This window comes from Hylaeus volcanicus, chromosome 7 (genome assembly GCF_026283585.1).
Source record: "Hylaeus volcanicus isolate JK05 chromosome 7, UHH_iyHylVolc1.0_haploid, whole genome shotgun sequence".
Taxonomy (NCBI): domain Eukaryota; kingdom Metazoa; phylum Arthropoda; class Insecta; order Hymenoptera; family Colletidae; genus Hylaeus; species Hylaeus volcanicus.
The window spans coordinates 57,289-73,098 of NC_071982.1; the positions used below are offsets into that span (position 1 = coordinate 57,289).

At 45.5% G+C, this 15,810-nt stretch overlaps 2 protein-coding genes across 19 annotated transcripts in view; one reads left to right on the forward strand and one right to left on the reverse strand.

Annotated features, from left to right (window-relative positions):
* Positions 1-15,810, forward strand: part of LOC128880547 (RNA-binding protein Musashi homolog 2) — a 54,849-nt gene that overhangs the window by 30,961 nt on the left and 8,078 nt on the right. For 5 of the 14 annotated variants that reach the window (XM_054130778.1, XM_054130779.1, XM_054130782.1 and 2 more), the window contains one exon: positions 5,404-5,607. The exons of 7 other annotated variants lie outside the window; for them this stretch is intronic. The gene's annotated coding sequence lies outside the window, so the exon portion shown is untranslated. Of the gene's footprint in view, positions 1-3,816; positions 3,935-5,403; positions 5,608-15,810 lie in introns of all 14 variants that reach the window. 2 more of the 14 variants (XM_054130780.1, XM_054130781.1) reach the window with 2 other exon arrangements.
* Positions 1-15,810, reverse strand: part of LOC128880552 (sestrin homolog) — a 43,473-nt gene that overhangs the window by 156 nt on the left and 27,507 nt on the right. For 3 of the 5 annotated variants that reach the window (XR_008457858.1, XR_008457865.1, XM_054130792.1), the window contains one exon: positions 5,616-9,166. The exons of the other annotated variants lie outside the window; for them this stretch is intronic. Coding sequence is in view for 1 of the 3 variants with exons in the window: in XM_054130792.1 (XP_053986767.1) it covers positions 8,866-9,166 (301 nt within the window). In the remaining 2 variants the exon portion in view is untranslated. Of the gene's footprint in view, positions 1-5,615; positions 9,167-15,810 lie in introns of those variants that run through there. 5 annotated transcript variants of the gene reach the window in all.

The window sequence follows — 15,810 nt, forward strand, 5'->3', positions numbered from 1 at the left end:
AGATATTTAATCAAAATTTAATCTCTCCTACTCGGTAGTTTTGTGCAATGCGCAAGTTATTAAACGAATCGTTTAATAACGTTATAGTCGAATATAGGTTTGCAAACATTTCATGGCGTGTGTGGTCACCGAATGGTAGCAGCAAAGCGTCGGGAACGAGAACCGTAGGAATTCACCGAGTACCGTTGATGTAACGCGAGCGACGCATTCGGAAATTACCGCATCGCGTACGTAAAAGAAAGAACCTTTTCTCATCCGAGGGTGTAAGAGTTTTTCGGTAAAGAGATGTCTCGTCTCGTCTCGTCTCGTCTCGACTCGTTCCGGTCGTGCATCAGCTATCGGATACAAGTCAACGTCAAACAGCGCGACGTTGCTGAAAATCCGCACCGCGTTGCTACCAATAAGCTGCTTACCTCGCAAACAACCACCCACTCCCTTCGGCCTTTCTGTAAACCCTCATTCAACCCTGCTAGAAACTTTGTCGTTTCTATTGCCAATGTTAAAGCGAAGCCCGCGTTTCGCGATCATTCGAATCGAATGATCCAAATGATGAATTTTCTTCGTTTCCTTTCTTTTCGTTTGTTTTTGCGAAAGAAACCAGTACAAGTTTCAACAGCTACCAATATATCATATCTTTTGAAAAGCTAATCCGATGAAATTCTCCGACACGAGCGATACAACTAATCAAACATTTCCAATACGTTGCCGGTCGTCTGAATTGCCACCGATTTTATATTTTCCAAAAGATGAAACAGCGTTTGAAAACGCATAAGAGATGAGGTGGTGCGACTCTCTGGTGGTGGAGCCGACGCTGCCTGAAAATCAAATTACCTTGTTAGAAGCCGCAAAGCGGACAGAGGGAGAGAGAAAAAGCGAGAGCTGGAGGGTTGAGCGAGTGGAGGGAGAGGAGCGAAGGAAGCCTTTGGAAACTTGCCTCGTAAGCCAAATACCTGACCCGAATTCGCAGGTCTTCCTTGGTCATTTACGACGGACCCTTTTTCTATTTCGTATGGTTTCCGAAGAACGCATAGTATACCAAGTCGACTGAATAGCTCCGATTCGACTGTAAATTTGTTCGTAAACAAAGAAACCTTATCGAGGCTCGCTAGGGCGCGAGTACCGAGGCTCGCGTTCAACAGAGGATTAAACGAGACAAGCATCGAAAGAATTTTTCTTTGCAAGAGCACGCAGTTCCGAGTCGTTTTCGCGAAATTATCAATAAATCTTGGCATGATACGCGTAAACTTGTCAAAAAAACTCTTGTATTGGGAAAAGTTGTAACGACGCTATTCATACAGTTTCGTTTATTCTCAACTCTCTATACTCTATACATTCCCCATTCCCTAGTCATCGAAACAATTTTACGGATGTCTTTTCGGATGTATTTCGTGCGCATTTCGCAGACTTACTGTCTGCCTGTACGATGTATTGATTTTACAGAGGATGATTGTTAAGGCGAGTTTCCCGACACCTGGCACAGATGGCGACACCTTACGGGCTGCCATCTCTTTGCAAAGTTTACGAAAACCTGTTGTTTCTCTCTTGACGTGTCTCCTCCCCTATCCGATCGCGTTATACCTTCTATTTGTAAACTTGCAATAGCAATCATTTCTGATGACGTTTCGTTTATTTCTACTACTGGATCCAGTCTCGTTCGCTGTTAGTCGCGCGACGATCTTCCGACGATGCTATAGAAAAGTTGGTCGAGTCGTTTTGTCACCGATACGTTTTTAAGCGGATTGGTTCCATTCCATCGTTTTTTCGAAAGAAAAATTGTACCCACGAGTCTGTCGACTTGCCAGAAGATCGACAAGCAACGATGGCGAGAAGAATTTTCTGTCGTAATGTTGGAAGCTTTTAGAAACGTGTCTAATACGGTATAACTCTGCAAACGTTGTCAACAACTAGAATCACGTTTCACGCTAAAATTTCCTATACCTACTTGTCTCTCGCTCTCAGTTTAAACTCTGATACAAAACGACGAGAGACAAGTTTCGGAATGAATTACGATACATGTACCAACAACGTTTAACTTGTCTTGTACCAGAAACAAAGGATAAATGTTAGAAATCCTGAGAGAACCGTAAAATCAATTGCTTCGACGATCGTACCTTCCAGGATCATCGTCTCGCATTCGTTCAAGATGGCAGAAGGAGAACCAACGGAGGCGGTTAGAAGTGAAATCTGAAGGAAACATTCCGAAAATCAATAATCATTCGCTCGAATCTCTTGGCAAGTTGTGTGGCCATCCCCTAAAGTGGAAATTTGAGAAAGTTGAAAAGGAACGGACCACTAGAAAGATGCATTCGTATTCCATCGAAAAATACATTGATTCGAATCGCGCTGGTAGCCGATTATGCCGCGGTACACGGCACACCGAGGTTATTGACCAGGAAGATAGGTTCGTCGTCGGGGGTTGTTGGCGCGGGGAGGTGTTGGCATTCGGCGTCGGCGTCGGCGTCGGCGTCGGCGGCGGTGGCGGCGTCGGCGTCGGCGTCGGTGGCGGTGACGGTGGCAGTGGCGACGACGACGACGACGACGACGACGCAGCCTCGAACAAGGCAAGGCAGGGGTAGAAATGGAGTTTGCTCTCTCAAGAGCAGCCGAGGGTGGGATTCCCGTTTTCCGACACCGAAAGAGGGGAAGTTTGCTACAAGTCTTGGATACTGTGTCCGTAGTAGGATCTCGCGCGGCGTGGCTAGCCAAGCCGTGGACCTGCACCACCATGGCGATTCCATGTATCCCCGCGTACAGTCGATAAAAGGATTGCAGACAAATTATTAACTTGAACAAATTGCGAGAAAAACTGTGATATTCGCTGAAAATATACATAATATAAAAGAAATCGGCAGATATATCGAACGAGAAAGAATCGGTATTCGATTGAAACGCTGACACTGTCGATTCCCTCGTAGGGCCTCGGAAAAATCGTGATGCAGAGTACCAACATACAGATACGTTGCGCGCAGATCGGTAGTGGCGGCACGTGTTTGTTAATTCGCGATAAAAGGAGCGAATTGGTTTCTTCGAATTAGTCGAGTTACGGGGAAACTGTGCTTTTTCCACGTTGTTTGACAACCGATTCAACCAGTCCAATTAGCATTCCGTTTGCTGTACGCGCCCAGGCGTTTCGAACACCGAAACAACCGCACGGTTCTTGTTCGATTAATTGCTCCACGCTCTAACGATATACTCGATTAATTCGACTAATTACTTGGTGCTAAGGTAACGCCAGCCACCAGTCAACTACTCGTTTCGTCTATGATCGCTACCTTTCGTTAAATTCTGGCCGTATTAGTAGATTAGCAGGTTCATGTACGTTGTACGCGATTGTCTTTGATAGTTAAACTCTATCAAGAAGACTACTACCCAACATACGTTTAGCCGATATCTCTTTTTACCAATTATCCGTAACGTTTTAACAAGAGGTCCCAGCGGAAATTGATGGTAGATATCTATAGCGGGTGATTGTCATGCCTTATCGTTTTCAAGTTTACGCACTTGCCGTTTGTTACTTTACTTTGCTCGCTTCGGTGTGTGCTCTACGCGGAATAAAATTTAATTACCTTGTCGAATGAATCGGTATAATCTATCCGTGCTCTTTCTACTTCCGTCTACATATCCGGCACAACGGTTTGTTTCCCATTTGGCCATTTTCTCGATGCTAGAAAATCTCTTTAAGAGAGAGAACCAACCGCGAAACAAATCCATGAAATGAGATTCAAATGCTTTTTCAAACAACGAGTCAACCGATCGCGACCCTGACATTTAACCCTTCTATTTCGTATGTATAAATGGCGTTACGATTCGAATTAGTAGCCGGAAATCCTTTATTTGCCTAACAACAACAACAACAACAACAACAACAACAACAACGGGTCCGACGATCCAAGCCACCATGTAAAATCGCTGTTTGTAGTCTCTCTATATACTTGTACGTATAAATATGTATATCGCTTGTAGTTTACATATTATTCGTTCTAATCTGCGAATCCTAATTGGTAACTTAGCGTGACGAACATCGTGTCTGGTAGTGTGCAGATTTGTGATAGAGAACATTTTTTTCGAGCGATACTTTGGAATTTGCATAAATTTGGATACGTTGAAGTCTTTAGTTGAATTTCTTCGCAGTACCTCGAAGCGACATGGAAACGGAATTTGTCCAATCGTAAAATTGATTTTACAGCTGTTGAATATAAAGGTGCTAACCTTTTGCGATAAATTATAACTGTTGAACTGGCAAGAATTTTCCAAGCGAAGAACCATCGGTTTCCAGAATTTTTAACGATACCTCGATATTCGATATATGGGTTTAAGCGTCGGCGTCGGCGTCGGCGTCGGCGTCGGCGTCGGCGTCGGCGTCGCGTCGAGGACTCCAACGTGTCCAGGTTTGGACAGAATCCGAATTGTTACTCCAAAGGATGTCCGATTTCGCATGAAACGACCCATTTATACATATACGTATACATGTATAGGATGTACCCTAGCTTGTGGGTTCAACATCGGCAATCGATCGAGGACAAGAGATGACGAAATAATAGTAACGTATAAACGTGTGCCCTATTGGAACCTTGTTGTTTCCCGACAAGCAACAATCATTTTTCGTTTCTTTCATTCCAACAATTTAGCCGCCCGGTGTAAAAGTGACGTGGGCTCGTTTTATTTGTTGTTTGGCGGTGTAATAAATTTTACATTGTTTTTGTAGTCTTGATCGGCTGCTAAAACGGGGTTGCCACGTGTTAAGGTACATCCAAAATGGATTATTACATTTATAAATTAGAACGATTGTTTTTCTTTTCTTTTCTTTTTTTTTCTTTTTCCATTAATTCAGCGCCATATATTATCTAGTGTCTTGGATCTATATATACATTTTGGGTATATATCAACTAAATTATTATTATTATTATTATTATTATTATTATTATTAGTATTAGTATTAGTATTAGTATTATTCGTCGTTAGATACATGTATATATATATATATGTATAATGTCACTCATCACATTTTTTCCAACACTGCTCTTCACCAAGTGAATGTTTGTCTTCTAATTTGTATTGTCGTGCCACCGATAACCGTAGACATGATCGTGCCTTGATAACAAGATCGATACGATCGAGTAACACATGCCCAGATCCCATGGTTAGCAGTGTTAGTCTTACCGACCAGTCGAACGATATTGGCGTTCCCTAGCGGCTCGTGAGACCGCGAAAAATCCGCAAATCCTCCACCGACTATCGGATCCCCGTTCTTTCGACTGATTTATCTCTCCTGTCTGGCGCCATCTCGGTCGCCCACCTTGGTCCAGTATATACTTGTCCTTTCAAGTTCTTTTTTCTCCTCCCCGAATCATCGAGTCTTTATGTTTCATTCGAAACGAAAACAAGCATCGACGATTTTCACAGGCTTTCCACGTTCCTTGTTGGCGGCGAGGAGCAGAGGAAAGACAGGGAAATGAATTAAGAGAAACGCAGTCCAACGAGGAGTGCGTCGCGGTGCGGTGCGGTGCGGTGCGGTGCGGTGCGGGGCGGGGCGGGTCACACAAGAGACACACCAAACGTTTTCAACCGAGAACTCCCTCTGTTGTGTCTGTTTTTGCAAGGATGCAGGTACGAAAGCTGGTCGCCAGGCTTGGTAAACCGACGCTGGACCATCAAGTGCGAGCGCGAACGATAAAGCAGAGGTGACCGCGGGATACGGTGTGCGTATTGTCTCTCGCGAGTCGATAATTATCAAAATCCTCTAGTTCGTTATCGTTCGAGTAAAGAGAGAAAGGCAGTAGAAAGGACAAGTTGCTTCGAAACATTCAACTTATTAGAAGCGTGTATTCGGCAATATTCATTAACGATGATACACTTGCACTAGGCCAGTGAAATATTTCACTGAAATAGCGCGAATCTGCGATTCGATATAATTGAGAAACGACAGAGTACGATTCGTTGTTTCAGCCAACCACATCGGACTGGAAACCAGTGTTATCGTTAAAAAACATGAGGTTCTGGAGATTCGAGTGTGTTTCTTGCGAATCGTCTCCTCGAGAAACATCCAAGATACTTGGTTGTCGTCCATGGATCGATTACAGATAATTCGTCTATTTTTCGTGACGATCGAATGTATCCTATTCACGACCAGAAATTAAATTTCACTGGCAAATTCTCAGCATCTTTTCGACTTTTCGTTTCTCATCCTTTCTCTGTTGCCTTTCTCTCCTCGTCTGTCTACCGGACTACCACGAACGTAACGATTTATCGTACGAGATTGTAGCTCTCAAAAAAGAAAGGCTCTCGCGAAAATATCACGTTAACAATTTCTTTTTAAAACAAAATTCTTGCGTCGCTTTGGAAAATTCCGTACCTATCCGCGTTTCTTGTCTGTTACAATAATCCATGGCATCTACATCGACACTTTACTTTACGCTTTATGCAGACTTGTTCGTTTCTTGGACGTTACTTTTCCTCAAGATCAAAAGCACTACTTTTCAACGATATTTGTCAAACGATAGGGCGTTACGTCTGTGGGAAAATAATGCGCGTCGATTATAGTAATCAATTTTCCTTCTCCGTAATTCGAAATAGTTAACCGATGCGTTTTCTATCGAAACTTTATCCGACAGTTTACCAAGTTAAAGAGTGTAAATATTGTTCAATGTGTCGTAAACCGTATACGTAGCTATTAGCCTATTTGAACAAATCAAAGACTCGAACAAGTTCACGTCCGAGTTGCAGAAAAACACTGTCTATACACGAACAATGGTCTCTTTTCCGACGTTATTTTCTATTTCAGCAAACAAATACCGATACAAAATTTCGCTCGACTTTGTTCGACGGACGATCAAAGTTTTTCAAATAATCATGGGTTTCTCGTTAAAGGGTAAATTCGTTTGTTAATATTATGTTTTTCAACACAGTGACGTATCGGTCGCGAGCTAGTCGAATACGCATCGAGCATTGCTTTATCGTGGCTTGAACGCGAATTGACGTTAAGCTACCCCATCGATGAAACTCGTTCGTACCTTCTTGCCTGGTAACGAACGAACCGAACGAACCGAACACGCGTCAACGCGATAAATCGAATCGATTCGATTCAAGTACAATTCCCGATAACCCGACAAGTTGCTTTCGAGTGTCTTTTTTTCTCTCTTTTTTCTCGAGCTGATTCAGAACCAGCCACGCCGCGAGGGCGACAAGTGCCTTCTTCGTGTAAAGAATAAAAGATTCGGTGGTCTGTTGGTTCGGCTTCTCTACGAGCGGAGCACGTTTCGAGAGACTCGAGAGGAGGAGAAGAAGATCGAGGGTGAATTGGGAGATGGACGTGATAGCGCGCGATTCGCGATCGAAAGAGAAGGGCCGTCACCTTGAGATTCACGATTGAACAGAACCTCCGCGTACAATTTTGAGAATATGGCGAATCATTTTCAGTCAGCCAGAGATAACGAGCAAAGTCGAGGATGTCTCGATGGTATCGAGACCAACTGGAACGAGTAATTATGAATCGTGGCATATAATCGTGCGGTGTATCACGATATGTGGATGCTCGCGCGCCTATGTTGGTTAGCAATGAGGAGGGCTAGAGGGCCAGTAATGGGTCTGTGTTAAAAGCAGAATTCTAGATTGTTGGGTAATAAATTTATTTTCAAGACCGTGTGTTTCGGAAACTGATTGTCATAAGAAATAAAAGCTTGGTATAGTAGTTTATTTAAAATGAATTCGTAAATTGAAAAATGATTAATTTTTCACTACGCAATAATCGCCGATGAGTTAACGTTTCTCGTTATTAGACTTTTAATTTCGATCACAGGGGTTGCGATTCGCTATCGAACGATTCGCGTAAATCTATGCGTTGTTCGAGTCGCGTTTGATATTGACACGATACTACGTATGGATTAGCATTTCGTACCGTTGTACGGTTGATACGGTAACATCGAGGATGTCGATAACGCAGCGTGTTCTCGGTATCGTAGCAATCTAGTTTACCGGCTAGCGGTAAAGTCATTCTCCCATTTGCACGTTTTACCTGTTGCCAAGGTGCGTTTATCCCCAACTAGAGTAATATTCGACAATAAAAGTTCATTTATCGATGTATTCGATTCATTTCGAACAAGTATTTCGAAACGTTTGTTACGCTTTTGATTGTTGTTACTGGTTGTCGATACTGGTTCATCCAGTCTCTGTCCAAAATATAGTCGATCGTCAAACGAAAACGAGGAGTACGCGAAACGACCACAGTCGTTGTCGCGGTTTTCGTCACCACCAGCTCTCTCTCTCTCTCTCGCGCGCGCGCGCGCTCCGCCTCTCTGTCGAATCTATTACGGGTAAAGGTGAAAGAAACGGCCTGGCATCGACTTGGATACACCAATAACTTGTCGATCGAATGGATAACCTTGCCGGCAGAGTTTAGTGGATTATTTTTAGGCGAGGCCAGCGACCTGAATCGCGGAGTTTTCGCAGGATCGTAACGTGGCAGAGCGATTAATTAACGCAAACAGAGCCACGCCCGTCCCTAAGAGAGGTGGAAAGTTGGCGTCGCGCGAGTGCACGGATCGACAGCCCTGTGGGTTTGAGACGCGGCGACTCGAGTTGTACGATCTACCTTTTTTCGATATTTTCGAAAAAGCGCATCATTGTTGCTCGGATTAAACTTAACGAACAGGCTACTCTGGAATCGAGGCATCGATCGACGCGATTACTCTCGGTTTGCCGCGTTGAAACAAAAGAAAATCGCAACGGTCGTTATGGAAACTTTGTATCGATAGGAAATCCATAATACAATCTCAGAATTTCGAAAATCCTCGTTCGATAGCCCCTTCGTATCGGTGGATATCGATAGCTGGATCGAAAAATATGCATTTTTCATGTTGAGAAAAGATTTTATTTTAGAAATATCGTAGATGTAGTAGTAGTGGTAGCAGCAGTAGTAGTAGTAGTAGTAGTAGTAGTAGTAGTAGTAGTAGTAGTAGTACTATAGTAGTGGTCGTCTCGCGAACGTGAAAATAATTGGTCCGTAGACTTGGAGGAGTCGAGCAGATTGTCGTCGTCGCCGTTGCTCGGGCAGATCGCATTCGAATCGTGGGCCGCGTTCGTGTGACGTAGAGACGACGTGGTTTGCCGCGAGTGGTTGTGGTTTAGGAGGGTATGATGTTTCCCATAGGGCATCTGTCGAGGGCACCCCCTGTGGATTAATTGGAACCTCGCGTATTGATCCAATAACGTGAACGCCGGATACACAAACCGAGAGACAGAGAGAATTACGAGAAAGACAACAATGGGTAGAAAGTAAAAAAAATGAGAAAGATCGTTTGCGCGAAACGATTCTCGATACGTTTTTATGTTTCACGATGAAATCATGATGTATCGAAGAATAGAATTTATATAACGAACATGTCGAATTCGATGAATATACATATGTATAATACAAGCAAGCGCAAAGCTTTTCGAGTATCGTGTGCGTGCATGCTGTATTCTCGCGTTGTAATATTAAAAAGATTAAGGTGAGGTTTAACCCTGCGGATTATCGTATAAAGGTCGACGCATCTGACGCAGTTAGGTGTCGCGTAAAGTGCACCTGTTGTGCGCTCAAACACCTGACGATAGCGGTGGGCAAACGCGCACGCGTCTTGACGCGCGCACACCTCGACGAACGTTGAACCACCCTATCCAGCCTATCGCTCTTATGGACAACTTTCCGTGTAAAGCGTTTAGAAAAGAATTAATTTCATTAAATTTCGACGGCGACGAAGACGCGTTTCGCGTTAATTGTATGTACCTAGGCTCTAATTAAAACTAATATCGTTCAAATTAAAATAAATTGAATCGGCGCCCGGTCGTACTCCCTAATGGAAAATGTCAGCAACCGCGAGAGCATCTAAAGATGCGCACGCGCATGGGGTTGTTCCGTGACGCGTGACGTTTAACCCCTTCGATCATGGCACGGTTAATTATCTTAATGGTCGTTTACACGTGTAACTTGCAAACGAATCACCACAGTTCTCACCCTGACGAATATCGTTTCCTCGTAAAACTGTTTTTCGATTTTATCGGGTTGCCATTTTTTTGGATCAATGGAGGCATTAAAGGTGTTGGACGATTCGCTATTCGCTATTGGAGTGCACATTTTTTCGATTTATTGAAATTTCAGTTGTAATGTCTCCTCTCGTATACTGATCTTTACATGCTTTCCGTTCAAATGTCAATAGCCAGTTGTGCGTTGCCTTTCGAAACGAACAGAGTCGTTATCGCGGACGAAATATCCTAATTAAAGGATACGCAATCCGTAGCCGCGCGTGTGTGTGAATATGTGTGCATGTGTGCATTTCTATGACACGTTACGGGTAATGGTGCTCAACAGATATGCTCACGATTACGTGTATGCAGAGGTTAATCTCACAATTTATAACAACGCGCAATGCATGCAAATTGTTCGTTGTTAACTGCCATCTGATCTTGCTCGTTCACCGTTGCCGTTGGTATCCTTGGAACGCGAACGCTCCGTTCACGGAACACCGCCATCAATTGGAAAGACAATTGCGTACAATGAAAAATGCAAGCGACGAAACTTTTTCGCGACGCGATGTATCGTACGCTACGATCGTGGAAAAATCGATCGTGAACCGGCTTTGCGTCGACACATACAAACACGCTTATACATCGAATCGAGCCAAGTGTACAGACAATTTCCGGTATATATATATTATATTATATATAGATACGGAAATATATTGAATATATAATACATGTGTTTAAAACGGATTTCTATCTAATCTCTAACAAGGTCTACGCAACAACGACATCTGCGCGCGGATGGTGTAATACTATAGCCTTCTACACATCTATGGGGTTCTCTTGTCTAAGGGGTCTCTCACGGGGATGAACGCGACGGAATCTTTTCTTCCTCTCGACGAGTCTCCGAGCTTCGGTCGTTCCTTTTGCTTTCGACGGATCGTCTGTTGGCTTTTCGCTTGCACGAACTTTACGCAGATTTCAGCAAAAGATGTGCCGCAGGTGCAGGTGTACGCACAGTCTTGGTCGCGACTAATCACCGTTGCCCGATAGGCGTACCCGCCTCCTCTCCTTCTTACTCGTTCATCCACCACCTCTCTACCTTGCCCTTCTCTTCCGGTGTCGGGCGCGTCGCCACCTGGTGGCTGTGCCCTCTACCAATCCGTAGGAAGGTTAGATGATAACCCACCCCATCCATCCAGCAGCACCAGACCAGTACCACCACCATCGCCACCACCACTACCAACACCAACACCAACACCACTGTCACTACTACCGTCACTACCAGCACTAGCAACCACCGCTACTGCTACGTTGACTCCACGTGCAGCTACGAGGGTAGAGCACAATCACCGATACTGAAATCATCGCCATCGCCACCACCACCACACCACCGTCACCGCCGTCCGTGAAATCCGACTCCAACAGACGACGACGACCTCAAACCTCTCCTCTCTTTCGAATCGCAGACGTGCCGCGCCCGTTAATCCAACGGCTAATCAATTCTCACCGCGATGTCTCTGATGATATTTTGCCTCTTTTTCTATTCTTACAATTCTCTCTTTACTCAAACTTGAATCGCGCTAGGTACTTTGAGACCGATTCACTTTGCGATAGCTCGAGATTCGGATGTTTCGATATCGAATGAATGGGAATTTGCGAGAACAAGGTTCGAATGAAACGTGTCGACAATCGACGAGTCCTTTCGTAATATTCAACCAAGTTGTCTTATCCGCTCGAGTACGGCACGCGAATCGATGGACGAATGTTACTGTTTACTTTAACGAGAGCGTCGGAAATTGTTAGTAAATACCGAGGGCGATTTACCGAGAACAGACAAGATGAACAGTTTGTTGCCAACATTCTTTCTACGAAACCAGATAAACATTGAAGAATTCGCTCGATCGATGTGGAATGAGACGTCGTTTTGCTCGGAATCACCACGATCGCTGATTTCTTTTACAATTAGTTCTCGAGTGTCCGATGTATCGTAGGAATCGGAGGAGTCGGTTTTTCGATGTAAAAGGTTAGTTTCGATTCTAGAGCGGCTATAGTTTGATTTTCGTTAAAACGCTATCAACGAGGTTTACCGCCGGCATATTCAGACGTATACGCCGCGTCGCGTCGTTCCAACAACGATCGAACGTTGTGTCGTGACTAGTGGAAACTCTAATCGAAACTGGGGAAACCAAGCAACCTAGAAGGGGAGTTTACTAGAGATAGAGAGGGATGACTAGAGTGTAAGAGAAAGCCTATGATCGACCTAAACCCGGCGTTAACCTTTTCATCGACCCCGTTCGAGTTCTCCACTACCCCGTCGTGGCGCCGCTCTAATTCGGTAGACCGAGTCGCGCACGGAAACAAGACTGATTCATTATTCAGTAAATGACTGCAGATATTTGGCAGTTGTAACGACAGAAGGAACCGTATGGCTATTCCGTGGATGTAGGCCACGTCGATTTCGACACAGTTCGATCGCGACGACGTTTCTGGAATTCTATTTAAATGCGTACGAAAACGTTGCTAATGGAATTACTTCGGCTAGATGGTTTCTATCATCGATGAAACGATGGAACGTTGACGAATCGACGTATTCTTGTTCTTCTTCGATGACAATTCGACACTACCAATGTACGTTTCGCATTTACTTGAAAACATTGCGTCGCGATGCGTCGCGTCGCGCTGGCTGCGTAAGCAAAAAGGGGGAAAAAGAAAAGGAACGAAGCATCAACGACGTCGTTCGAGATTTACGGCCATTTTGCGAAATCAGATAACGCGAACCGTGATTATATGTACGACTCTTTCCGTGATCCACTATGGGTAACAACAATGAGTTGTCAAGTTTCGGTAAAACGGAAGGTTTCTCTAAAAGCGAGAAACCGTGAGATTAAGCTTTTCTATACGAGGAAATGGCTTCCCGGATGGCGAAAAAGTAAGAAAATTTGTCGATCAACCATCGTGACCAGTGAGCAGCCGCACCTTCCGGTAGTTGGCTTATCGAGCAGAATCGTTGGTGGCATTCGCGCTGGTAAAAGTTAAGAGAGGGCTCGACCAGAGCTTTAGTGCCTATCGAAACGAACTTTCGAGCAACCTTTGGATAATGTAAAAGGCGAGGAATATTCACGATCGACCAATACTCTTCGACACCTGAAAACTAACTCTCTCTTATATTCTCTTCTCTTTCGCCGTAACCATTCTTTGAACGTGTACGCGTGTCACGAAGCACAGTTCAAGCGTGGAACACTTGCTTAACGTCTATTTCACTGAAGAATGTAGCAAGTAAGCACTGTATCGAGTTGAGTCGAATCGAATAAAGTAGAGTAGGCAAGAGTAGGCAAGAGTAGAGTAGAGTAGAGTAGAGTAGAGTAGAGTAGAGTAGAGTAGAGCAGACTAGAGTAGAGTCGAGATCCCTTCGGCGAGGGCCACGAGACGAGGACAATGTCCCATCACACCAGTAACTTTTTAAAGGCGTACTGCTGTGACAAGACAATATCCCCGGCAAGCGTCCAAGATTGCGTGTCCAAGTAGTCGAGTGATCGGATTGTGGCAGCGTGTTTGCCTCGTCATCGTTGAAATCTCCTCGATGTACGCGAGTGAAATACTCGTCTCTTCGAGGTATATCGATGTCCCCGTAACCAGACAAGATATTCTCCGAAGGAGTGGATATTTTGTCGCGTTGTTTCGCGATACGCGAGTTTTCTGCACGGCGGCGGTTCGACTTGGTGTCGGCAACGCAAGCAGAGTGGAGAGCGGTGATGGCTTCGAGGTGACCCTTGCAGAGGCGGTATCGCACGGTCGAACGTCCCGACGGCACTGCGTCGCTCGGTGTCGGCGCCGTTTCCGCACCCTCCTCCTCCCCCATCGAAGCGGAGGGAGGTTCGATTCTCCTCCAGGTTCGGAGAGTACCCTCTCCTCGGTTCCTCGAGCCCCACGACGAGGGTGAAAGGGTGTCCAGTGCGCGCGCCTAGCCGCGCATGTTCCGCGTGCGAGAGAGCTAGACCTCGAGGGAGACTCGGCACGACGAAGAGAAACGAGGGAGCGTGGCTAGGCTGAAGAAGGGCGGAAGAGAAAGGGAGGAAAGTAACCCTCGACGTTGCCGAGGGCCAGCAGGACTGCGCTGCTGTTGCTGGTGTTGGTGCTGCTGGTGCTGCTGCTGGTGCTGGTGCTGGTGCTGGTGGTGGTGGTGGTGCTGCTGCTGCTGCTGCCACCACCTCCACCGCCATCGCCACCGCCGACGATGTCGCTGCCGGCAGCACAAGGTGTCTGCCGATACTGAGAATACTGGAATCGTTTTCGCGGACGGTTTTTTCTTTGCTTGGTCTCGTTTAGCTCCCGTTATCTTCGCCTCGTGCCGCTTCTCGTTTCTTTGCGCATCAAAAACGATCGAGGTACGTCGAAACCGTAGGTGTGACGCAAACTGAAGGGTGACACATTGTCGAGGTCGTTGAAACTCGAATGACGCGCTTTTCAAGAATTTATGCCAGGAGTAGCTATGGATAAGCACAGTCTCCAACATTTTCTCAAGCTGATCAAACTATCGAAATTTTAGTTTCCGATAATTATTTGTATCGATCTCTGACGAGTTCTTGAATGATTCCAAGTTCTTCCATTATGTCGCTGTAAACTAATCGTACAATGTTCTTTCTCCCCCGTTGTAATCTCGCGGACGACAATATATAAGTTTTGTCGATATTTTGTCTAGCGTACGCTAGATCGTTGGAGTAATTTTGCTTGAACCGCTCCTGCTGGTCCAAATAAGAAAAAATATTATTCCATAATTAAATTGAATCCCCTTGATTCGAATGGAACGCGATGTAAACATGTATTGTGTCGAGAATAGAATGATCGTAGAGTAAAATAATTACGTAATATCAATTGAATAAATTGGTTGTCGGGTGTTGCGCAACATGGGTGCAGTATCGGGCTAGTCTGTAGTCTGACGAGTATTAAAACTGGATCGGTGGTCAGCGATCGTCTCTCTGCGAGAGAGGGAAATTCCAAGAGTCGCGCGAAGCGACTCGAAAGGACCGCGAATCTTCTCGTCGACGAACCGTACAGACAAGGAGACCTGGATAAAGGTCGGCCAAGGTATCGCGTGACCAGCTCGAAATTTACAAATAGCTTCCGCTTTTCGATTGCGGAGCTTTCGAGGGATCACCGAGCGAAATGGGCGGCAGCTATCTAATTGTAAGCGATGCTGACGTCGACTCAATGCAACCAAGTTGGCACAGTTGTGGATTAATTTCTTGCGGAATTTCGAAAAAGGAATTGTTCGGCGTTGAAGAAGATGGTGATTGGTGACGCAACCTGAAAGGAGACGCGTGGAAGAAAATGCCGGCTAACGTGGTAGAGCAATAGCAGTAGCAGTAGCAGCGGCAACAGCAGCAGCAGCAGCAGCAGCAGCAGCAGCAGCAGTAGAGAGAGAGAGAGAAGCGAGTTTAAGCAGAAATTCGCCTGCGGAAGCGAAAAAGAGCGTCGCATCTATCGGATAGACGTTCCGCAGGGGCGGAACGTTGCAAAAGGGATCGTGCGACAAGTCGGAGAGGGAGGAACGGAGGGGCGTATTGATCCACCAGCTGCGCGTTCTCTCACCCTTCACCTCCGCTGTTCTACCCACCTTTGCCTCTGCCACCCCCGCTAGCCGACTCCCCGAACGGCTCTCGGCCCGTTTCGCTTTTACTCGCTCTTTCCCTCGTCTCTAGCTGCTTTTCCTTTTCCAGCTTGGCCGATATCGCTATAGCGATAGGAACGATGCCCTCGCGAGTTGTGCCGATGCGATGCGATGCGATGCGATGCGATACGATGCGATGCGATGCG